The following is a 25,517-nucleotide window of genomic DNA, read 5'->3' as shown; positions in this document are numbered from 1 at the left end:
CGAGGCACATTGGGGTTACTAACGTACATCTGCCTCATTGCTAATGCTACTGTGAGGCAAATTGGAGTTTGTGATATTACACACATGAAGATTATATGAGACACAGAGGGAAATTTAAGCCTGGCATTTCCAGCCCTGGGCTTAGTACAGTTCTCCGTGATGTATCATGCATTGAATACACACATTTACATTTACATTTCTGGTATAATTTACACCAGTTTTTGGTTAAAATTATACATAAATTTGTCGATCCAGGGTGGCCATGACCCCTTCTGACAAGCCCCGTGCACTTAAAAATGTCGCGGCACAGAAACAAGAAAAGTCACAATTCTTTACTCGAAAACCTGTTTGCACAAAAATCTGTGCCTTTTTTTGCCAAAAACTAGTAAAATAGTTTGGTAAATGTGCCCCATAGATTTAAATGGCCACATTTATAGTAAAGTATTCCCTTATAGTAAGTATTCCCATTTACCTTACATCAGTGTTACTAAAGTAAAAAATATGTAAGTACTACCGTGTTTCCCTGAAAATAAGACACCGTCTTATATTAATTTTGGTCCCAAAAGAGGCACTAGGTCTTATTTTTGGGAGATGTTTTATTATACTTAACTAGCAGGATTGATCAAGGTCCCTTCCGCTGCTCTCCACAGTCACGACGCACTTCTCATAGTCCTCGGCTACTCATACAACATCACTTCATGGTTACGGGATTCATAAATCTCGCCTTCAGGAAGCGATCGCTGTGATTGGTTGAGCAGTGGTTGAAGAACCAATCAATGCAGCGCTGGATGAACCAATACAGTGGCTGTGATTGGTTTATCCAATGCTGCATTGATAGGCTGAGCAGCGGTGGAAGAACCAATAAACAGCCATCGCGTTGTAGAAGTGGGATTTATGAATTGGCTGAGCCACAACCAATCACAACCATTGCATTGGTTTATCCAGTGCTGCATTGATTAACTGAGCAGCAGTCAAAGAACCAATCACAGCCATCGCTTCCTGGAGGTGGGATTTATGAATCCCATAACCAGGAAGTGATGCTGTACAAACTGCCAAAGTAACTTCGCCAAACCTCTAGAGAGCAACGGGAGAGATCTGTACAAAGCCTGCTAGATAATGCATTCTTTTTTTTTTTTTTGCATGTAGAGTAACTAGGACTTATTTTTGGGGTAAAGCTTATTTTTGGAGAAACAGGGTAAGATGTTAACTCAATGCGCCTTACATTAGTGACCCTCTGCTTTTTATCTTAATCCTTTAATATGCCTGCAGCTAGTACACTGTACAGCAGAGACAGATAGGAGCACAGACCAGATGGGGAAAGTACCAGATGGAATGTGATAGGTCATCCTTGTCTGCCTTGTCAATTACCCTCTTCCTCATTTTCCTCCATACTTTCTCTCTCCTTCCTCACTCCCTCTATCAATTGGTGGCAGTGGTCAGACACTCACAAAGTGGAGGAGGAATGTCTGTTGGCTGTCCTCAGGAAGTCGTGAAGGTGCGCGTCTGCACAGGTTAAAGAAAACACTGTTAAAAAAAAAAAGCAATTCCACCATTATATGTTGCATTCGTTTTTAATTTTGAATATCATGCAGTAAAAATGATAATTAATAGTGATCTTTTTATATAGCAACGACCTTAACCACAGGACTTTACAAACCAGCGGGTACATGTACAGACTGAATAAGGCATTACATACAGTGTTACTAATAAGTAGTCTGATGAATAGGAGTGAGGGCCCTCCTCAGCAAGAGGTTAGGATCTATGAGGAATAAGGGGTGACACACCTGATGCACTTTTTGTCAACGGCTTCATCTGGACTGTGAATAATAATTTTGTTTGTTGGGAAAGGTTGGAAGAGTAAAGATGATGTGCCAAAACTTGTGGAGGACTATATGAATAAGAAATTTGAGCTTGATGGGCTGATAACTCACAAATTACCACTTGAGAAGATCAATGAAGGATTTGAACTTCTGCGCAAGGGAGAGAGGTATGCTTTAAGTCTTAAAATAAATTTGTAAACTACTATATCTAAAAATTATATTTATATTTAAAGTGATTTTGTCAAAGCTTAATTTTAAATTGTCCACTTTTAGCACAGCCTAAGATATGATCCAGCATTCAAATTGCATACTTTATTTTTGCTGCTGAGCTCACCTTGTGTCCATTTGTTTACATGTGCAATAATGGCAGTGCAGCACTTCCACCTCTGGCCAGCGGCGTCAATTCCTATGAGTAGTACCTCTAGCACTGGAGCACTGCTACCGCATCTCAGAGCACTGATTCCGCCCATTTCGCCACGCTATAATATAAAGTCTAGTCTCACCTACTTCACTTCAGCCCATACTTATTGAGACTCCAGCCTCCTATAGCCATTCATACTGTAGATTCAACTTCTGGAGCGCATGCATTCGAGCTGCACGATTCTGCGCATGCCCACTGAGTCTGAATCTAAAGCTGTGCTTGGTAGCACTTCCTCATGAAGGTCTGACGTGGTGCAGTGTCCAAGAGTCCCTCTTTCCCAGACTCTATCGGTAGCAGAAAATGAACAGTTGGACATTTCAGGCTCAACACCCTTTATCAAGCATATTCAGGAACTTCAAGTATTGAAGGTTATTGATTTTAAAAAATTTGGCCTGGATATGGCTAACATCCAAAAGTGGGTCAGACAGTCAGAAAAGCCTTGTGGTATGGTATGCAGAAGGGACCTTAGTCGCAGAGCCAAGTCCGAGTTGACTGAGGATTCAGCAGTTCTAGTCAGAGAATGAACACTGTGTCACCAGTGATGTAACGTTCAGTTCCCCTGGCTGGAAGTAAAAGGCCTATGAGGTACGCTACATCATTGGAAATGGAAGAATCAGGATTCAGCATGGTCACATGACCTGTTGGAAATCTCAGAGCACATCTTACATCTGGAGTATAGTTCCGGAATCTTAGGGCTAATGCCCACGGTCGGATTTCCGCCGTGTTTCTATTGAACTTAATAGCTCAATGTGCACGCTGCGGAATTCTACCGTGGAATTCTGCACAGTGAATTTACCTGCGGCATATCTTATTTGCTGCAGGAATACGAGTGGGCAGCTTCCATTGTAGTCAATGGAAGCCACCCGTCAGCACAGTAGCACAGTGGAAGTATAGCGTGAATAAGCGCCACGCCCACCGCCGGCTGTGTCATATGACGCTGCCAGCGCGTCATGTGACACCGCCGGCGCGTCATGTGACACTGCCAGTGCTTCATGCTCTGTACTGCGTATGTGCGCGAGCAATGTCATGTGGGAGCTTTGCAGCGGATCCGGAGGTCAGTACGGGGTCTTTGCGGGGGCGGCGGGACGGACTCCGCTGTGGTATTCCGCTTGCGGAGCCCATCACGGCCGTGTGCATGAGGCCTTACTGGGAGCAAGAAGTATGTTTATAAAAAGTATTTTACAAAGACAAAACGCCTTCTAAAGATCCAACATACCTAGTCTACAGAAATTACACAAACCTACTACAGATGATAAATGGCTTAAAATATTAAGTTTCATGACCACAGGTGTTTTGGGTGTTCATGCTCAGAGCCAAATTTCCCCTTTTGGATAGTTTACAGGTGATTTTTGATTATTTTTTATAGTCTACCCAAAAATGCTCGTTTTTTTGTTTTGTATTTTGGACATACATAGGGCTTTCATATTATTTAAAATTGGAATGGATATTAATTTTGTAGATCTTTTTGTTGGGAAAATAAAAATAGGAAGAAAGATGTTTTTTCCTCTTTTTTTCCATGCTATTTTTTTTAATGTAGTTCAATGAATAATGTTCACCCCAAAATGAATCCTCTAATTCTTGCATGCATAACAGCATCAAATGTTTGCACATTGTGTAGTATATAATGTTGCTATAGTGCAAAAAAAAAACCCTGTATCTATCTATCTAGGTGAAAGCCCTCACTGAATGACTCACTCACTGACTGACTGACTCACCATTAATTCTCTAACTTCCCGCTATTGTACAAACATGAAATTGGTAGAATCCTTCTTTAAGTCCTAAATAGAAAAAGCAAAGGGGTCGCAACTCGGTTATTCAATGCTGAGTGCAAAAGTATTAGCACCCCTGTGAAAAGGTACCTAATCTAATTCTCTTACTTCCTGGTGTCGTACAAATATGAAATTTGGCAGGAGCATTCTTTAGGTCCTAAATAGGAAAAGTAAAGGGGTCACAACACGATTATTCAATACTAATTGCAAAAGTATTGGTATTCCCATGTAATGTAACTTCTGATGCCATACAAACATGAAATTTGGCATGACCATTCTTTAGTTCCTAACTATGAAAAGTGAGGGGGTCACAACTTGATTATTTAATGCCAAGTGCAAAAGTATTGGCACCCCTGTGAAATGTACCTAATTTAATTCTCTAACTTCCTGATGTCGTACAAACATGATATTTGTCTTGACCATTCTTTCGGTCGTAAATAAGAAAAGCAAATGGATCAGTATTTAATTCTAAGCATGAAAAACAGTGATAATCCGCGCGAACATGAGAGAGTTCTTTTTTCAGAAACCATAAAGCTTAGGAAATTATTTGTGTACTGAGGAGAATCTACCTCACCTATATGTACCTCTATGTGTATATACTGTGTGTGTTAGGTTCTGCTTCTGGGACCTGTAGTACTATGGGTTTCCAGGAGCACATTTCCACAGGTGTGGCATGATTGAGCTGGCGTATGGTGTTCTCCAGCCAGCCTGTTGCATATAAATATCAGCCTTCTGGCTTGAGAGAGCTGCTGTTCCTTGTTCCCTCTTGTGTTTGTATTCATGCTTGTTGCTCTGTGGCTAGCTGCAATGTGTTGTATGTGTCTGAGCTGGTAGACAGACATATGATGTGAACAGTCCTGTTCTGTTGAGTATGTATTCAATGATGTGTTAGTGTGAACTGTGTCCTTTGCTGTTTGTATTTTTTACAATCTCTGGTCAAGTTAGGTCCTTAGCTTACAGCATGTGGCCATCCCTACTGGGATGATCGTCCTGCTTGCAAGCAACTTTCCTGCGGTTAGTTGTCTCGTTAAAGTAGGGACCCACAAGACGAATGCCCTTGAAGTGGGTTTATGGGCTTAAGTTACTTGACCAATCCACTAACTAATACCTCCCACATTCTTTAGCAATTCCAGCTGTTATGTGTGCAGGTATGTATAGTGCATGTTTTGGTCGGCAGTCTGTTAGTTCTGTCTATATGTTATGTCTGCCTGTGAGTCCATTACGCAGTTCACTAGCTTTTGGTGTTCCGTGTGTGCTATTCTCTAGTTCATGGAGAAACTAGAAATAACGAACGTAACAGAATGCATACATCTCAGGTAGGAGCAATGCATGGCAGACTGGATGCCAGTGTCGTTTGCATGTGTTGTGCCTTGGTTCTCTTGCTGTGAATTCCACTAGCTCAGTCCTACGCACCTACGTCTCACTACAGGCATGTGCAAAATTGTTTCCTGGCTCTGCTGTGCCCGTTACATTACCGCCGTCATAGCGCCAGAGGGAAACAGTATACATATATACGCTGCATACAGTATCTGTCTGGTGTTTCAGCTCACCATTAAAAAACATTGAAGCAAAATACTTAAGGCCTACCACTGCCCTTTGGCCACTTGACTGCTTCTGCGCTATGAATTCCACTAGCTGAGTCCTACGCACCTACGTCTCACTACAAGCGTGCGCAACATTGTTTCCTGGCTCTGCTGTACCCGTTACATCACCGCCGTCATAGCGCCAGAGGGAAACAGTATACATAATATACGCTGCATACAGTATCTGTCTGGTGTTTCAGCTCACCATTTAAACAAATTGAAGCAAAATACTTAAGGCCTACCACTGCCCTTTGGCCACTTGATTGCTTCTGCGCTGTGAATTCCACTAGCTCAGTCATACGCACCTACGTCTCACTACAGGCGTGCGCAAAATTGTTTCCTGGCTCTGCTGTGCGTTCCGTAAGCGAAGTCAGCCTCCAACCACAGGCCAATAAGCGGCACATTTAATTACAGCGTTCTGTTTCTGCTCTACTCGTTATACACCATGCTGAGGGGTAGCGGTAGGCCTAGAGGACGTGGATGCGGGCGAGGACGCGGAGGCCCAAGTCAGGGTGTGGGCACAGGCCGAGCTCCTGATCCAGGTGTATCGCAGCCGACTGCTGCGGGATAGGAGAGAGGCAAGTTTCAGGGGTCCCCAGATTCATCTCACAATTAATGGGTCCACGCGGTAGACCTTTATTAGAAAATGAGCAGTGTGAGCAGGTCCTGTCGTGGATGGCAGAAAGTGCATCCAGCAATCTATCGACCACCCAGTCTTCTACGCCGTCCACAGCTGCAACTCTGAATCCTCTGGCTGCTGCTCCTCCTTCCTCCCAGCCTCCTCACTCCATTACAATGACACATTCTGAGGAGCAGACAGACCCCCAGGAACTGTTCTTGGGCCCCTGCCCAGATTGGGCAGCAACGGTTCCTCTCCCACCAGAGGAGTTTATCGTGACCGATGCCCAACCTTTGGAAAATTTCCGTGGTCCGGGGGATGAGGCTAGGGACTTCCGGCAACTGTCTCAAGAGCTTTCAGTGGGTGAGGAGGACGATGACGATGAGACACAGTTGTCTATCAGTGAGGTAGTAGTAAGGGCAGTAAGTCCGAGGGAGGAGCGCACAGAGGATTCGGAGGAAGAGCAGCTGGATGATGAGGTGACTGACCCCACCTGGTTTGCTAAGCCTACTGAGGACAGGTCTTCAGAGGGGGAGGCAAGGGCAGCAGCAGGGCAGGTTGGAAGAGGCAGTGCGGTGGCCAGGGGTAGAGGCAGGGCCAGACCAAATAATCCACCAACTGTTTCCCAAAGCGCCCCCTCGCGCCATGCCACCCTGCAGAGGCCGAGGTGCTCAAAGGTGTGGGAGTTTTTCACTGAGAGTGCAGACGACCGACAAACTGTGGTGTGCAAGGTTTGTCGCGCCAAGATCAGCCAGGGAGCCACCACCACCAGCCTCACCACCACCAGCATGCGCAGGCATATGATGGCCAAGCACCCCACAAGGTGGGACGAAGGCCGTTCACCGCCTCCGATTTTCACCACTGACTCTCCCCCTGTGCCCCAACCTGCCACTGAGATCCAACCCCCCTCTCAGGACACAGGCACTACCGTCTCCCGGCCTGCACCCACACCCTCACCTCCGCTGTCCTCGGCCCCATCCAGCAATGTCTCTCAGCGCAGCGTCCAGCCATCGATAGCGCAACTGTTAGAGCGCAAGCGCAAGTACGCCGCCACGCACCCGCACGCTCAAGCGTTAAATGTGCACATAGCCAAATTGATCCGCCTGGAGATGCTGCCGTATAGGCTTGTGGAAACGGAGGCTTTCAAAAACATGATGGCGGCGGCGGCCCCGCGCTACTCGGTTCCCAGTCGCCACTACTTTTCCGGATGTGCCGTCCCAGCCCTGCACGACCACGTCTCCCGCAACATTGTACGCACCCTCACCAACGCGGTTACTACCAAGGTCCACTTAACAACGGACACGTGGACAAGCACAGGCGGGCAGGGCCACTATATCTCCCTTGGGTGAATTTAGTGGAGGCTGGGACCGAGTCAGAGCCTGGGACCGCTCACGTCCTACCCACCCCCTGAATTGCGGGCCCCAGCTCGGTGGTGGTATCTGCGGCGGTGTATGCTTCCTCCACTAAACCACCCTCCTCCTCCTCCTCCTACGCAACCTCTGTCTCGCAATCAAGATGTGTCAGCAGCAGCATGTCGCCAGCAGTCGGTGTCGCGCGACGTGGCAGCACAGCGGTAGGCAAGCGTCAGCAGGCCGTGCTGAAACTACTCAGCTTAGGAGAGAAGAGGCACACGGCCCACGAACTGCTGCAGGGTCTGACAGAGCAGACCGACCGCTGGCTTGCGCCGCTGAGCCTCCAACCGGGCATGGTCGTGTGTGACAACGGCCGTAACCTGGTGGCGGCTCTGCAGCTCGGCAGCCTCACGCACACGTGCCATGCCTGGCCCACGTCTTTAATTTGGTGGTTCAGCGCTTTCTGAAAAGCTACCCACGCTTATCAGACCTGTTCCAAGACGGACGCTGCCACACTGCGGACCCTGCAACATCGGTTTAATCTGCCAGTGCACCGACTGCTGTGCGACGTGCCCACACGGTGGAACTCTACGCTCCACATGTTGGCCAGGCTCTATGAGCAGCGTAGAGCTATTGTGGAATACCAACTCCAACATGGGAGTCAGCCTCCTCAATTCTTTACAGAAGAGTGGGCCTGGTTGGCAGACATCTGCCAGGTCCTTGGAAACTTTAAGGAGTCTACCGAGAAGGTCAGCGACGATGCTGCAATCATTAGCGTCACCATTCCTCTGCTATGCCTCTTGAGAAGTTCCCTGCAAAGCATAAAGGCAGACGCTTTGCGCTTGGAAACGGAGGCGGGGGAAGACAGTATGTCGCTGGATAGTAAGAGCACCCTTATGTCTATATCTCAGCGCGTTGAGGAGGAGGAGGAGGGGGATCAGCATGAGGAGGAGGGGGAAGAGACAGCTTGGCCCACTGCTGAGGGTACCCATGCTGCTTGCCTGTCATCCTTTCAGCGTGTACGGCCTGAGGAGAAGGAGGAGGAGGATCCTGAAAGTGATCTTCCTAGTGAGGACAGCCATGTGTTGCGTACAGGTACCCTGGCACACATGGCGGACTTCATCTTAGGATGCCTTTCTCATGACCCTCGCGTTACATGCATTCTGGCCACTACGGATTACTGGGTGTACACACTGCTCGAACCTACGGTACAAGGAGAACCTTTCCACTCTCATACCCGAAGAGGAAAGGGGTTCGAGAGTGATGCTATACCACAGGACCCTGGCGGACAAACTGATGGTAAAATTCCCATCCGACAGCGCTAGTGGCAGAAGGCGCAGTTCCGAGGGCCAGGTAGCAGGGGAGGTGCGGAGATCAGGCAGCATGTACAGCGCAGGCAGGGGAACACTCTCCAAGGCCTTTGCTAGCTTTATGGCTCCCCAGCAAGACTGTGTCACCGCTCCCCAGTCAAGGCTGAGTTGGCGGGAGCACTGTAAAAGGATAGTGAGGGAGTACGTAGCCGATCGCACGACCGTTCTCTGTGACGCCTCTGCCCCCTACAACTACTGGGTGTCAAAGCTGGACACGTGGCCTGAACTCGCGCTGTATGCCCTGGAGGTGCTTGCTTGTCCTGCGGCTAGCGTCTTGTCAGAGAGGGTGTTTAGAGCGGCTGGGGGAATCATCACGGATAAGCGTACCCGCCCTTCAACTGACAGAGCCGACAAGCTTACACTCATCAAGATGAACAAAGCCTGGATTTCCTCAGACTTCTCTTCTCCACCAGCGGACAGCAGCGGTACCTAAACAATATGTAGGCTGCACCCGCGGATGGAAGCATCGTTCTCTATCACCATCAAAAACGGGGACCTTTTAGCTTCATCAATCTGTGTATTATATTCATCCTCCTCCTCCTGCTCCTCCTCCTGAAACCTCACGTAATCACGCCGAACGGGCAATTTTTCTTAGGCCCACAAGGCTCAGTCATATGACTTTTGTAAACAATGTTTATACGTTTCAATTCTCATAAAAGCGTTGAAACTTGCACCTGAACCAATTTTTATTTTAACTGGGCAGCCTCCAGGCCTAGTTACAAATTAAGCCACATTAACCAAAGCGATTAATGGGTTTCACCTGCCCTCTTGGTTGGGCATGGCAATTTTTCTGAGGTACATTAGTACTGTTGGTACACCGATTTTCTTGGGCCCTCGTCTACAGTGTAATCCTAGTAATTTTTATGGGCTTCGCCTGCACTCATGGTACAGAAAGGTGTGTGGGGTTGGCCTACACTTTAGCTACATAAATGTAACTGGGGCCTTGTCTATACTGCAGCTACTGAAATGTGAAAGAGACTGTTATCTCCCTAAACTGCTGCAACGGGAATGTTACTGTGGCCTGTCTTGACTGCTACTACTACTGAAATGGAACTAATACTGTGCTCCCCCTATACTGCTGCTTCGGAATTGTTACTGGGGCCTGTCTTGACTGCTACTATTACTGAAATGGAACTAAGACTGTGCTCCCCCTATACTGCTGCTTCGGAATTGTTACTGGGGCCTGTTTGGACTGCTACTACTACTGAAATGGAGCTAATACTGTGCTCCCCGTATAATGCTGCTAGTGATATGTTACTGGGGCCTGTCCCTAATGCTACCGCTGAAATGTTACTAATTCTGGGCTCTGCCTATACCGCTGCTAATGCTATGTCACTGGGGTGTGGAAACGGAGGCTTCCCAAAAACATGATGGTGGTAAGGCCATTTCCCACCAACGCAGTTACTGTTAAGGTACATATAACCACGGACACGTGGAGAGGACACGTAGTGCCTTAAAAACATCCCCCTCCTCCTCCAACAATGAAAACATTCTTGCCAAATACCTTTGCATTGGTCCATCTGGTGGCAGTCCAAGAATTTCACCTTTACCGACAACAAGAGAGCCCAACCACCATCCCCCCGCCACGGCCCACTTAATCCTGGCCACATTCCAAAAACCAACTAAATAAAACCACGCTACTAGGTCCGCAGTCGCCACCACATTCCCACCAACACGGTTACTGTTAAGGTACATATTATCACTCTGACTGGGGCATGCACTGTGGGCCGAAGCACACCTGTATTGTATGTGACGTTAGCTCTGCTGAGCAGGGCACTGCAATGCGATAGGTTTATGTACCGCCGATGGGTTCCAGGGAGCCACCCATGCTGTGGGTCCACAGGGACTTCACATTAGGGATTTGTACCTGCCAGTGTCTATGTATTAAAAACCCCGGTCAGACTGGGGCATGCAGTGTGGGCCGAAGACCACCTGCATTTAATCGGACGTTACCTCAGCTGTGATGGGCAATGCAATGGGATATATTTATGTACCACCGGTGGCTTCCTGGGACCCACCCATGCTGTCGGTCCACACGGAGTTGTAACTGCATGTGTCCACTTCTAAAGAACCCCAGTCTGACTGAGGCATGCAGTGTGGGCCGAAGCCCACCTGCATTAAACCTGAAGTTACCTCAGCTGTGCTGGGCACTGCAATGGGATTTATTTATGTACCGCGGGTGGGTTCCAGGGAGCCACCCATGCTGTGGGTCCACAGGGACTTCGCATTAGGGATTTGTACCTGCCAGTGTCTATGTATTAAAAACCCCGGTCAGACTGGGGCATGCAGTGTGGGCCGAAGACCACCTGCATTTAATCGGACGTTACCTCAGCTGTGATGGGCAATGCAATGGGATATATTTATGTACCGCCGGTGGCTTCCTAGGACCCACCCATGTTGTCGGTCCACACGGAGTTGTAACTGCATGTGTCTACTTATAAAGAGCCCAGTCTGACTGGGGCATGCAGTGTGGGCCGAAGCCCACCTGCATTTAATCTGACGTTAGCTCTGCTGTCCAGGGCACTGCAATGGGATACATTTATGTACAGCCGGTGGGTTCCAGGGAGCCACCCATGCTGTGGGTGCACACGAAATTCCCATTGCGGAGTTTTACCTGCCTGTGACTATTTATAAAAAAACCGCGGTCTGACTGGGGCATGCAAACACCTTGACAGAATGAATAGTGTGTGGCACATGGGTTCCCCATTGCTATGCCCACGTGTGCAGTTCCTGATGGAGGTGGCACAGGATTGGATTTCTCATTGCTTCTGTACAGCATTATGGGCTATCGCCCCGCCCCTTTTAAAGAGGGTCGCTGCCTGGCCATGCCAACCCTCTGCAGTGTGTGCCTGCAGTTCCTCCTCATGGCAGACGCACTTATAAATTGACATGAGGGTGGTGTGGCTATGAGGCCAGCGTGTGGCATGAGGGCAGCTGAAGGCTGCGCAGGGACACTTTGGTGTGCGCTGTGGACACTGGGTCGTGCGGGGGGGTTGGGCAGCATGCTACCCAGGAGAAGTGGCAGCGGAGTGTCATGCAGGCAGTGATTGTGCTTTGTTGGAAGTAGTGTGGTGCTTAGCTAAGGTATGCCATGCTAATGAGGGTTTTTCAGAAGTAAAAATTGTTGGGAGGGGGGGCACTCTTGCGGCTATTGTTGCTTAATAGTGGGACCTGGGAACCTGAAATGCAGCCCAACATGTAGCCCCTCGCCTGCCCTATCCGTTTCTGTGTCGTTTCCAGCACTTTCTTGGGTTTTGCAGATTTTCACAAATGAAAACCTTAGCAAGCATCGGCGATATACAAAAATGCTCGGGTCGCCCATTGACTTCAATGGGGTTTGAAACGAACCCTCGAGCATCGCGAAAAGTTCGTCTCGAGTAACGAGCACCCGAGCATTTTGATGCTCGCTCATCTCTAGTAAACACATGTACCAAATTTACTCGGGTGAAGCCAGGTATATCAGCTAATTAGCTATAAAATGTATCTCTACCTCTTAGCTTTAGCTGCAGCTTCTGGATTATAATAAGCCAACCACAGAATTTTGTTTTTAATTAAGGGCACAAAAGCTGATGGGGTCATGGTAGAACAAATTACAGTTGGTGTTGGGGGTAATTATTGTATGTAACATACATTCTATGTGACAGGAATTTATTAATGCATGAGCATCTGGCTTTTATATAATATGCATCGATCAAGCAAGATGTCTAAAATTGGTGTACAGGGTTTGGAGAGGTGGATATCCTATGAGTAGGAAGGCAGCTTTTTTTTTTTTGTATTTGATTTTCTTCACTTATTTTTTCACATTTCACTCTATTCATTTTTTTTATTTTTTTTTATTTTGGGGGAAGAGATTAGCAGGGAACACATTATTTGTGCTTACCCTACTGTCCATGCATACTGATCACTGATAAACTGCGATAACAGACACTCTTACCATGATCTGTATTCATAGGTGTGCAGAGAGTGTGCACATCATGTCATCTCTGCCTGCTGTTTTGCTCCAGTTTGCAGAGAAAATCCATGTGATGTCATTAATGATGTCATGAGACTCTCTAGCAACCAACTGTATGTAGAAGCAGTGCTTCCTCATTCATCTATATATGTATGCGATTAGCCATTGTGAATGGTGGACTTGTTATCAATCTACTAACGACCACTTGTCCATTTGTGAGTGCTTCACATGCTCCGCCCCGATCACATAACGGTGACATCATCACAGGTTCTAACTCACTCATGGACAAGTGGTTGTTAAATGCAGAGCCTGACAGCAGCTGTAAGCTGACGGGACCTTTGATAATGTCACTGTCATGAGATCAGTCCCATGGTCTCTGAGCTCAGCCCCTGATTACATGACTGTTTCAGGTCCTTCAAATTGTGTGTGTGTGTGATGTCTGGGTATCTGGATGGATGGTAGAGCTGTGTGTGATGTCTGCAGTAGAGCTGTGTGTGTAATGTCTGGGGATCAGGATGGGTGTAGTAGAGCTGTGTGTGATCAGGATGGATGTAGCAGAGCTGTGTGTGCGATGTCTGGGGATCAGGATGGATGTAGTAGAGCTGTGTGTGCGGGGTCAGGATGGATGTTGTAGAGCTGTGTGTAATGTGTGGGGGTTTGGATGGATGTAGTAAAGCTATGCATGTGATGTCTGGGGATCAGGATGGATGTAGCATGTAGCACAGCTGTGTGGCACATTGCACCACCAGAGGCACTGGTACTATAATTTCCTAACGATGACTAGTTTTTACATAGTTGGAACCTTTCATTGTAATCCTACCTGTGATGATGAGATGACGTTGGGTTCTGTAGAAAAAAACTTTTCAGCAGTGTCAGAATATTATTAGGCTTATTGCTCAGTATGAAAACTGTAGATTGTTACATTGAAATTTAAAAAAATCGTTAAATCTGTGTAAAAAATGATCAAATTCTATAAATATTGTTTTCATATTAATTACATATTCCCTTTAAAGAATTAATTGTAATTTCTCCAGAACAACCAAAAAAAATTCAAGCAGAAGCAAGATTTCTTTAGGGATGGATAAATATTTCCACACAGTGGTCTTTAAAAGGTGAAAAATAGCTTAACCCCTTAGTGACAGCCCTATCGTAAAACTACGTCCTGCTGTTGCAGGACGTGTATGGAGGGAGGTAGCGCCGCTATCTCCCTCCATACAGCGCGGGCGTCAGCTGTTTATTACAGCTGACACTACTACTACTAAAAAAATACTATACAAGTTTGGTATTGTAGCAATCGTACTGACCAGTAGAATAAAAATATCAGTTCATTTTTGTTGCAATTTGTGTGCTGTAGAAACAGGACGCACCGCAAGATGGTGGAATGTCGTTTTTTTTCCATTTCTCTCCGCTAAGAATTTTTTAAAAGTTTTTCAGTAAATTATATGGTACAATAAATAGTGCCATTGAAAAATACAACTCATCCCGCAAAAAACAAGCCCACATACAGCGACGTTGATGGATAAGTTAAGGAGCTACGATTTTTTAAAAGGGAGTAGGAAAAAACAAAAATGGAAAAAAGCAAAAAAGCTCCGTCACTAAGGGGTTAATACTGTATGTACCGTAGATGTCTAACAAATGTATTTTCTTCTGCTAGTATCCGTTCAGTGGTGTGTCTTTGAAGAGCCTAATCCTGGTCCTCATCTAACGAAGAAATCACCCACATTGTCTACATGCAAGCTGCAATATTCATTTATTACAAGAAATGTATTCATTTGGATTATATGGCGGAAAGTTGAAATTTACAGAATATCATCAGTGTGTACTAATAGCTTTGAAGATCTACCAGGGTTCTCCTTGTACTGCAGCATCCATTAATAACACAATTGAGCTGTCCTGATGGATTATTACAATGTGAAGCTCAATTTTGTGAGGTATCATTTTAAATACTGGTATTACTAGTGAGTATTTGCCAAAAATAATAAAATTTTGCCTTTTACAGGTCTGCAAAATGTGTGCAAATATTTTTTTTCTGTCATTTCGGTAGTGGGAGCAGGAAAGTTGTCTGCATAAACTAATACATGTGCATCCTTTATTGTATCTAGTGTAAATTGAAAAGCCTGCCTGTACTGTTCAAATGAATTAAAGGAACACTTTAGATATAAACTGATACACTGTGTTCTGCCAACTATAGGGCCTCAGGGTTGGTGCACGATATGTGAATTCAAAGAGCACTAAACAAAGGCTCCAAATGGCTTGCATCATTTGTTACACTGTGTTATGTCTATTGCAGGTTGTAGCAATTTTGCCTGGCATGTTGTTTGTACACAACAAGAAATCTATGAAGGGTCATTTCACTCCTGCGGTGAGGTTTCTGTTTCCTGCAACATTCTGTTGGGTCCACCTGCTTTCCACCCAGCTGCCCGGCTTTTGGATAAAAGAAAAAGCGCAGCATGTGGTACCTTTTTCTTCTGGTATTTTCAGCTGCATGTGTGACAGAAGCTCCAGCCGGAGGTTCTGATGCAGATATGAGACTGGCCTAGGGGCTCATTCATACAGGTATATTGCCGCCACGAATTACGCAAAAGTACATCCCGTGCGTCACTCGCGGTGAAAGGCCATAATGTTCTTCCATACACTATCTTGCTTTTGTTATAGCATGAGTTTTTTTCTATTAAACCCCTAAGTGATAAAGCCTGTTTGTGCCTTAGTGACGGAGCCAAATTTTTTTAGGATCAAAAATCAGGAAAAAGAACAAAGAAAAATAAAGAATCAAGAACGAACTACCTTTTATCACAAAATATAGCAATCAACACAAAGAAACTAGGAATATACTGCTAAAAAATTGGTCTATACTACAGGATGATCCCTTCCTAAAGGGCTCTCTCAATGATAACCCCAGGGTCATTTATAGAAAAAAACAGGACAATACAAGATATTCTAGCCCCCTCCCGTCCAGAAAAAAAAAAGATAAAAAACGAAAAAAGGAATTTTTTAACACATAGGGTGGGAGTCTATAGATGTGGGAAAAAGAAATGTGGGTGCTGCAAAAATCTAGTACAGGGAAGAAAAGAAATCAAGATAGGAGAGAAAGATTAACCGATTCCAATAAAAGGAAGACTGAGTTGTGAAACAAAATGGGTAATAGATCTGTTAGAATGCCCCTGCGGCACTAAATATGTAGGGAGGACTAAGAATGCTCTAAGGGCTCAGATTGCGAAACAAGTTCAATATCAAACATAAATTCCTGAAACATAGCGTGTCTTGACGCTATGTTGAAATTCACAACTGCAGTAGCGCGGATCTGAAGGTTACCCCATCGGAATGCATCCAGACCCACTGCATCAACCAACTGAGAAGAAAAGAAATGTTTTGGATTTACCAACAAGGAACATTGGTCCCGCAGGATTTAAAGGAAATATTAGAAATAAATCGAATAGATTATAAAAATACAACTTAGAACAACAGTGTCAGTTTTTATAGCATACTAAATACTATAATTATATATATATATATATATATATATATATATATATATATATATATATATATATATATATATTACATTTTTAAAGTTAAACCCGTGTTTTAGATTTCTTGACATTTATTAATATATTTATTGTAACCTATTATTTTAACATTAATTGATGACAAAGTCAGCTATTGAAGAGGTTTACAGTATATGTTTCCTTTTTTCAGGATTATTTTAGATCTATTTTTTTACTTGGTAAATTATTTCTTAATTACAATGTAGATAAGCACCTGAAGATACATATCCAAAGTGCGCAGAGGTGCTGTATGTAGTTTTCTGTTGTATTTCGTTTCCCAACTGGGAAAAAAGGCTGTTTTTATTCTCCGTGCAGACCCGTGTGTGGTCTGGGCGGTGATCTTAACCTGTTTCCCACAAATGAGACGTTTACGACTTCACAATGTAGTTTTATGAATGAAAGAATGAAATGGAACGTACGTTGTGCTCCACGGTCTGCACCATGTGATCACAGCCGACCTAGGGTAAGGATCCCCCCCCTCAAGTGACGTCAGAATCACCACACCAGCGTCTGCTACGGACTACGAAACTGTAAGTTAGTGATGTCATATATATATATATATATATATATATATATATGCCTTGTGAGCTTGCACGCCAATGCTTTAAAGAAAATAAAGTGGCTTTGCGTACAGCCACGTAATGTACTGCGCATAAGTTAGTACTCACACAGTCGGTCATGCGCAGTACACCTTTGTTTATATTTTCAGCGCCGTCGCTTAGCGATGACACGTGTACCCGCAGCCCGTACAGAATGTAGTTGCATATGGGCTGCGTGTATATCCTCGACCATAGTGCACAATGGGCTCTATATTGCGGATATCTGCGGTAAAAAAGAACATGCAGCATTCTGTTTTCTGCAAGTGGATTATGTAATTCCAACCCGGTAATGGGAGCAGAATTGTGTAATCCAATGCATTTGATTGATCTGCGTATTACCACAGATCAAACGCATGTGGAATTCATAATTCCTATCCCGTCGTGTGAGACAGGCTTAAGGTAGATCACTACCTTTTTACCATGTGACCAGGGATCGCTCAATGAGACCACCGATCATTGCTCAAGGCTATCTTCGAACTTTGGCGGCTGGTGGTAAGGAGATTTAAAGTTTCCTGGGCTCCTGCACATGTGTTCAGCACTTTGCCGGTAAGCGCATGCGTAGAATCCGGGTAAGGTCCATGTAGGAGCATTGCGTCAGGGTTCAAATACGGAGGCCTCCGGTAAAAAGGTTCATCTCCTCTCACTGATCGCATCGGTGAGGGTAGATGAAACTTCAACTTTTTAAAAACTTTTACGTGATCACCATTATCCATTGGATAATGGTGATCATATGACCAGTAACCGCATATCGCAGCCCCCAGTGACATCACCAGGCTCTCGGCTACCTTTGGTAGCCAGGAGCCGGGAGATTTCCTGGGCAATCGTTGACTTTTGTGCATGTGTCCGCCATTTTGCTGAGTGGCGCATGCGCCAAAACCGAGGTAAGGTCCGCAGATTAAGATCACATCGGGGACAAATCCGGAGACCTTAGTTATATAACTTTATCTCCCTTATGGATATAATCCTTAAGAGAAGATGAAAGTTAAACTTTTTAAACTCTCTATTTTTACTTTTTTAACTTTACATGATCACCTTTATCAGCGGTCCCTGGTCACATCTCCCTGCACTTGGCTATCTTTGACATGTGCAGAAGCTCCAGATCGCCGTGGGACATCATGGAGAATGGGGTTGAGTATTTCCGGCTGCTCCCATGGATCCGATTCATGAGGGCAGCTGAAATTTAACCTTTTTTAAACTTTTTTTTTTACTTTTCCTTGATCGCCGGTATGTATAATGACCTCATAGAGTCTAGATTACGGGAGTTCATTATCCCCCTCTACTGTTCATTAGTTAGACCTCATCTGTAATACTTTGTCCAGTTCTGGGCACCCCACTTTAAGAGAGACATATTTTGGATCAAGTTCAGAAAAGAGTTACCAAGATGGTGAGCAATCTAAAAACCCAATTTTGGATTCAGGGTTTACTAGGGGTCTTTCTCTTTCTGCCATTATACAATTCACCCATCTGCTGGCTAGAGCCAGTACTGCGGTATGTGACATGCTGGAGAGGCCACTGACAACAGAGCAGCCAGTAATATACAGCAATAATACCCTGCCGGACGTCTTCCGTCATCGGAGCTGTACAGCTTTCAATCAGAATGTCTTTAGACGTCAGACAGTGGATTGGAAAAGGTTAAAGGATCTGGGAATGTTTAGCTTGCAAAAAAGAAGGCTGGGAGGAGCCTTAATAGCTGTCGACAAATATCTGAAGGGCTGTCACAGTGCAGAGGGATCAGCTCTATTCTCATTTGAACAAGGAAAGACTAGAAGCAATGGGATGAAACTGAAAGGAAGGAGGCACAGATTATATATTAGACAATGAGAGTGATCAATGAGTGGAACAGGTTACCACGGGAAGTGGTGAGTTCTCCTTCAATGGAAGTGATCAAACAAAGGCTGGACAAATATCTGTCTGTGAGGATTTAGTAAATCCTGCACTAAGCAGGGGGTTGGACCAGATGACCTTGGAGGTCCATTCCAACTCTACCATTCTATGATGACCTCACAGAGTGATCACGCTACCTCTGTGAACCCTTTACACGCCGTGATCTACATAGATCACTGCATGTATGGAATTAACAGCGGGGGTCGCTGCGCTGATGCGCATCCCCCGCAGCTGATGCAGCTGGAGACCAGCTATCACTAACAGCCAGCTCTCCCACTGCTGCCGGAGCTCATCAATGTTGGGAGGGGGTGAGCGGGGGGCAAAGCAGGGCACCTGTATCTGGCATCCTATTGCCATGAAACCCGGCAGTCCTCCTAAATTTTTAATAGCGGGTGTCTGATGACCAAACAGAGGGAACTCCCTCCCTCTGTGAAAAACCTTTTACATGCCGTGATCAACACAGATCACAGTATGTAAGCAGTTAACAGCGTCCCTATGATGCACCGAGCTCTCAGCAGCTCAGTGAAGCTGTGTATGCCGCAGCCAATCGGTAGCTGTGACCTGGGCTTTACCTGTAGCTTAGCCCGTTCATGTCCACACTTCCAGGAGACATAATGCATTAATACCTGTAATATGCGTGTGTAATACATCCGTGTGAACTGACCCTTCCACACATCCAGTATACAGACACAACTGCGTGCCATGATCCCTGCACTTGTAAGTCGTGTATGGTCTGTGGTGAGGGCCCCCCAGCTATGGGGCCCTCAGAACCCTAGCGGTATGCCTGTGTATAAGGTGGCAAGGGGGGTTTCTCGCCTGCGGATTGATGACCTCTCGGATCTAAAATGGCACACCTCCCGTGAATATAACACTTAGCAGACGTGGATTCTCTTTAACACTGGCTCCTGACAGCATTTATTTCACTGCAACAGCATACACAAACACAGTCCATGTACAATCCTTGGTTCACAACCCACTGGGTTACCGCCACCAGGCTAAGGTATCTAGAGGGTGTCTTCCTCTAGCAGACGTGTGACAGTCCCAAAACTGGTCCTCACGGATTAGGCTTCCAGGTCCTGACGCAGCGTCTCCAATGGTCCACACTAGACCTCAGGCCTCCACCTGTAACTTCCTTCCTGAGTGTGACAGGGACAGACTCTTAATGCTTCCTGCCACACCCAGCAGGTGTTAATCCTTTGTTTTAGTGCTATAACTCCTGTCTGCAGCCCTCTACAGGCCCTTCTATGTACTGCACTGCCACTAATATATATATATATATATATATATATATATATATATATATATATATATATATATATCAAATTAACGACCCTAGAGGTATATAACTTAAGAATAACCAGCTGGGACAAAATCCTGCCTATAGATTGACGTCACTGCTCATGCTGAGTTTTAATGACCGATGTTAACAAATTAATTGTAATGGCTATATGTATTTATTAGTAAGGTGCAATAATAGCTTTGTTTTCAATGTCTTTGTCAAAAGCCTATAAGTATTACTGCCTCTTCTCAAATAAAGTAGAAATTGTCAGGATTACACAAATGCCACAAGGTATATACTGTAGCTTTCCATTGCGCTAATGGATCAACATTGAGGGTTAATAGGCTGAACTGGATAGACATATGTATTTTCTTGGCCTTACATGCTATGATCTTGCCTTATCTTATGGAGTATTACTGAGCTATCATATGTCACTAAATTCCACAAATCTTTATGTGTTCAACTTTTTCACAGGTTAATTAAAGGCCCTTATAGACAGAATAACCAAACGATAACACTGGAAAACAAAAACAAAAATTTCATGGTGCCTGGAATTTTTGAACTTATTCTGCGTATTTTGGTACTGCTGATTCCGAAAATACCATCCATTTCATTCTAGTAGCTCTAGTTTTTGAGATATTCCTGATGCCATTATCTATTTTTGTTATATTTACTTTATTTTCCCACCAGCATTTGCTTACTATTAGTACATATGATACATATTGCCATCACTGCGCCTCAAACTTTGATGAAGCATTTAATAAATATATGTTCTTGCTTCCCTTAGTTTGGCCCAACCTCTAACTGTCTAGTGATTAACATCTCAAACTCCCTTGAGCTGCAGATGCCATACAGCAAGAGAGCTGGCATTATCAATCACCCCATTTGCAAACAGCAAAAATGGCAATTTTGTGGTCTGGGCAGCACTGAGTTGAAAAAAAAGTATCACTGCACTTTACATCCCAACCCCCAATCATGGTTAGCATAGGTTTATGGGGGAAAGTGTACTGACAAACATCTTTTAAGCATAATGCTTATACAGATATACAGGGTGTCCACAAAAATACTGATCCTGGGCCAAAAGAGTTCTTTCCAGCATTGCACGTGGCTGTGTGTGTGACACAAGCTTGTACTAGCACTAAAATAACCTAAGGGCCCTTTCACACGAGCGTATATCGGCCGCCGTTTTCATGGCTGGCCAATATATGCTAACGATCTGATGCATTGGATTCCAATGCATCAGATCACATGGCCATATTCCCGCGGAGAAAAGGCGCACAGTCGGGGCAATAAAGCGTCATGTGCTTTCACGCCAGTCAGAAAAGATAGTCCTAGAACTATCTTTCCGGACGGAATATGTCAGCCGCTGCATGGGCTCATATGAGAGCCAATGACAGTGGCCAGAGAAGAGAGGTGGGAGGGAGTTTAGCAGCGTGACTGCTAAACTCCCTCCCTCTTCTCTTATCCTCCCCTCCGGCTGTTTGCAATGGGAGATTGTGGGGGTGGGGCTAATCTATGCCCCTCCCATTGCTGGGTGGGAACAAGGGGGGGAGGGGCAGGTGCTTAGCTCTGCCCCCGCCCTGCCCACTCCCATTGCAAACAATCAGAGGGAAGGAGAGAGGAGGTGAGTCGGTGAGGGGGAGGGAAGGGTAGGCAATGGCATTGCAGCCTCTGTGTATATGCGCCAGAGCACATGCCGTCTGAATGGGCACACAAATGTTAGACTTGTGTGCCTGTTCACGCATTTTTACGGCGCCGGTGGGCGCACGTAAAAGCACCTACGGCCGTGTGAAATTGCCCTGAGAGTAACGATTTAAGGCAAATTAGCATAAAAATGCATTTATTTATTAGTAGCAATTAATAATGCCATGAATGAGTTGATGTAATCAGTGTACTAGATAGGAAAGATCTCTTTTGCTCTTTAGGTATTTCTGTGGACACACACCCTGTTCCTTGGCCATCACGTTCCACCTATTTACTTTATTCTGGAAGCACATTTGAAAAACTTTACTTTTCTTTTAGGGATTTAGGAGACGTACAAATGTTACATTACTTATTAACATTTTGAGGAACATTTTGTTTTCCTACACCAAGCCAAGATTGCAAAGGCTCATAGGTATAAAAATGAGTGTTAAGGTTGTGCATCTGGGACCTGTGGTTCTACAGGTTTCCATGTGCACACCTTCATAGCTGGGGGTTAATTGAGTTGGCTAGGTGTGATATTCTCCACCAGCCAATCCCCCTCATCTGTGGCAGATAAATACTAGCAACTAGAGATGAGCGAACGTACTCGTCCGAGCTTGATACTCGTTCGAGTATTAGCGTGTTCGAGATGCTCGTTACTCGTGACGAGTACCACGCGATGTTCGAGTTACTTTCACATTCATCTCTGAGACGTTAGCACGCTTTTCTGGCCAATAGAAAGACAGGGAAGGCATTACAACTTCCCCCTGCGACGTTCAAGCCCTATACCACCCCCCTGCAGTGAGTGGCTGGCGAGATCAGGTGTCACCCGAGTATATAAATCGGCCCCTCCCGCGGCTCGCCACAGATGCATTCTGACATAGAGGAGGGAAAGTGCTGTTGGTGCCGGAGCTGCTATAGGGAGAGTGTTAGGAGTATTTTAGGCTTCAAGAACCCCAACGGTCCTTCTTAGGGCCACATCTAACCGTCTGCAGTAGTGTGGAGGCTGCTTTTTGCAGTGTTGCACTTTTTTTTTTTGTATATCGGCCGTGCAGAGCATTGCGCCCTGCAGTAATTATACATACTCCAGGGCAAGTAGTGGTGGTGAGGCAGGGTCATAAGACATATATTTATTGAATATAGGCAGTGGGCCTTTCCAAAAACATTTGGGAAAAAAAATCTATTTGGGCTGCCTGTGACTGTCCTCAGTGTACTGGGTCTGTGCTGGGTGTAGTTGTCCTCCTAATTCATACACAGCCAGCTAAATGTTACAGCAGGCTTGCGCAAAATTATTTCCTGGCTCTGTGTTGGCTGTTAAATCACTGCTGTATTCCAGTCCAGAGGGAAACAGAGTGCAGTTATTTTACATACTCCAGGGCCAGTAGTGGTGAGGCAGGGACAGAAGACATATATTTATTGAATATAGGCAGTGGGCCTTTCCAAAAACATTTGGGAAAAAAAATCTATTTGGGCTGCCTGTGACTGTCCTCAGTGTACTGGGTCTGTGCTGGGTGTAATTGTCCTCGTAATTCATACGCAGCCAGCTAAGTGTTACAGCAGGCTTGCGCAAAATTATTTCCTGGCGTTCCGTAAGCGAAGTCAGCCTCCAACCACAGGCCAATAAGCGGCACATTTAATTACAGCGTTCTGTTTCTGCACTACTGGTAATACACCATGCTGAGGGGTAGGGGTAGGCCTAGAGGACGTGGACGCGGGCGAGGATGCGGAGGCCCAAGTCATGGTGTGGGCACAGGCCGAGCTCCTGATCCAGGTGTATCGCAGCCGACTGCTGCGGGATTAGGAGAAAGGCACGTTTCTGGCATCCCCACATTCATCTCACAATTAATAGGTCCACGCGGTAGACCTTTATTAGAAAATGAGCAGTGTGAGCAGGTCCTGTCGTGGATGGGAGAAAGTGCATCCAGCAATCTATCGAACACCCAGAGTTCTGCGCTGTCCACTGCTGCAACTCTGAATCCTCTGGCTGCTGCTCCTCCTTCCTCCCAGCCTCCTCCATTACAATGACACATTCTGAGGAGCAGGCAGACTCCCAGGAACTGTTCCCGGGCCCCTGCCCAGAATGGCCAGCAAGGGTTCCGAATCCTCTCCCACTGGAGGAGTTTGTCGTGACCGATGCCCAACCTTTGGAAAGTTCCCGGGGTCCGGGGGATGAGGCTGGGGACTTCCGGCAACTGTCTCAAGACCTTTCAGTGGGTGAGGAGGACGATGACGATGAGACACAGTTGTCTATCAGTGAGGTAGTAGTAAGGGCAGTAAGTCCGAGGGAGGAGCGCACAGAGGATTCGGAGGAATAGCAGCAGGACGATGAGATGACTGACCCCACCTGGTTTGCTATGCCTACTGAGGACAGGTCTTCAGAGGGGGAGGCAAGGGCAGCAGCAGGGCAGGTTGCAAGAGGCAGTGTGGTGTCCAGGGGTAGAGGGAGGGCCAGACTGAATAATCCACCAACTGTTTCCCAAAGCACCCCCTCGCGCCATGCCACCCTGCAGAGGCCGAGGTGCTCAAAGGTCTGGCAGTTTTTCACTAAGAGTGCAGACGACTGACGAACAGTGGTGTGCAACCTGTGTCGCGCCAAGATCAGCCAGGGAGCCACCACCACCAGCCTCACCACCACCAGCATGCGCAGGCATATGATGGCCAAGCACCCCACAAGGTGGGACGAAGGCCGTTCACCGCCTCCGATTTTCACCACTGCCTCTCCCCCTGTGCCCCAACCTGCACTGAGATCCAACCCCCCTCACCTCCGCTGTCTTCGGCCCCATCCACCAATGTCTGTCAGCGGACCATCCAGCCGTCGCTAGCGCAAGTGTTGGAGCGCAAGTACGCCGCCACGCACCCGAACGCTCAAGCGTTAAACGTGCACATAGCCAAATTTATCAGCCTGGAGATGCTGCCGTATAGGGTTGTGGAAACGGAGGCTTTCAAAAGTATGATGGCGGCGGCGGCCCCGCACTACTCAGTTCCCAGTTGCCACTACTTTTCCCGATGTGCCGTCCCAGCCCTGCACGACCACGTCTCCCGCAACATTGTACGCGCCCTCACCAACGCGGTTATTGCCAAGGTCCACTTAACAACAGACACATGGACAAGCACAGGCGGGCAGGGCCACTATATCTCCCTGACGGCACATTGGGTGAATTTAGTGGAGGCTGGGACAAAGTTAGAGCCTGGGACCGCTCACGTCCTACCCACCCCCAGAATTGCGGGCCCCAGCTCGGTTGTGATATCTGCGGCGGTGTATGCTTCCTCCACTAAACCACCCTCCTCCTCCTCCTCCACAACCTCTGTCTCGCAATCAAGATGTGTCAGCAGCAGCACGTCGGCAGCAGTCGGTGTCGCGCGGCGTGGCAGCACAGCGGTGGGCAAGCGTCAGCAGGCCGTGCTGAAACTACTCAGCTTAGGAGATAAGAGGCACACGGCCCACGAACTGCTGCAGGGTCTGACAGAGCAGACTGACCGCTGGCTTGCGCCGCTGAGCCTCCAACCGGGCATGGTCGCGTGTGACAACGTCCGTAACCTGGTGGCGGCTCTGCAGCTCGGCAGCCTCACGCACGTGCCATGCCTGGCCCACATCTTTAATTTGGTGGTTCAGCGCTTTCTGAAAAGCTACCCACGCTTGT

At 46.4% G+C, this 25,517-nt stretch overlaps 1 protein-coding gene across 1 annotated transcript in view; it reads left to right on the top strand.

Annotated features, from left to right (window-relative positions):
- LOC136573619 (alcohol dehydrogenase 1-like) overlaps positions 1-14,693 on the top strand; it is a 43,278-nt gene extending 28,585 nt beyond the window's left edge. The window contains exons 8-9 of the mRNA XM_066574891.1: positions 1,849-1,987; positions 14,541-14,693. Of these exons, the coding sequence (XP_066430988.1) occupies positions 1,849-1,987; positions 14,541-14,565 (164 nt within the window). The 3' untranslated portion in view covers positions 14,566-14,693. The remainder of the gene's footprint in view (positions 1-1,848; positions 1,988-14,540) is intronic.
- Positions 14,694-25,517: the final 10,824 nt, after the last annotated feature.

This window comes from Eleutherodactylus coqui, chromosome 7, assembly GCF_035609145.1.
Source record: "Eleutherodactylus coqui strain aEleCoq1 chromosome 7, aEleCoq1.hap1, whole genome shotgun sequence".
Taxonomy (NCBI): domain Eukaryota; kingdom Metazoa; phylum Chordata; class Amphibia; order Anura; family Eleutherodactylidae; genus Eleutherodactylus; species Eleutherodactylus coqui.
The sequence above is the reverse complement of the archived record's forward strand: the minus strand, read 5'-3'. Positions and strand labels throughout refer to the sequence as shown.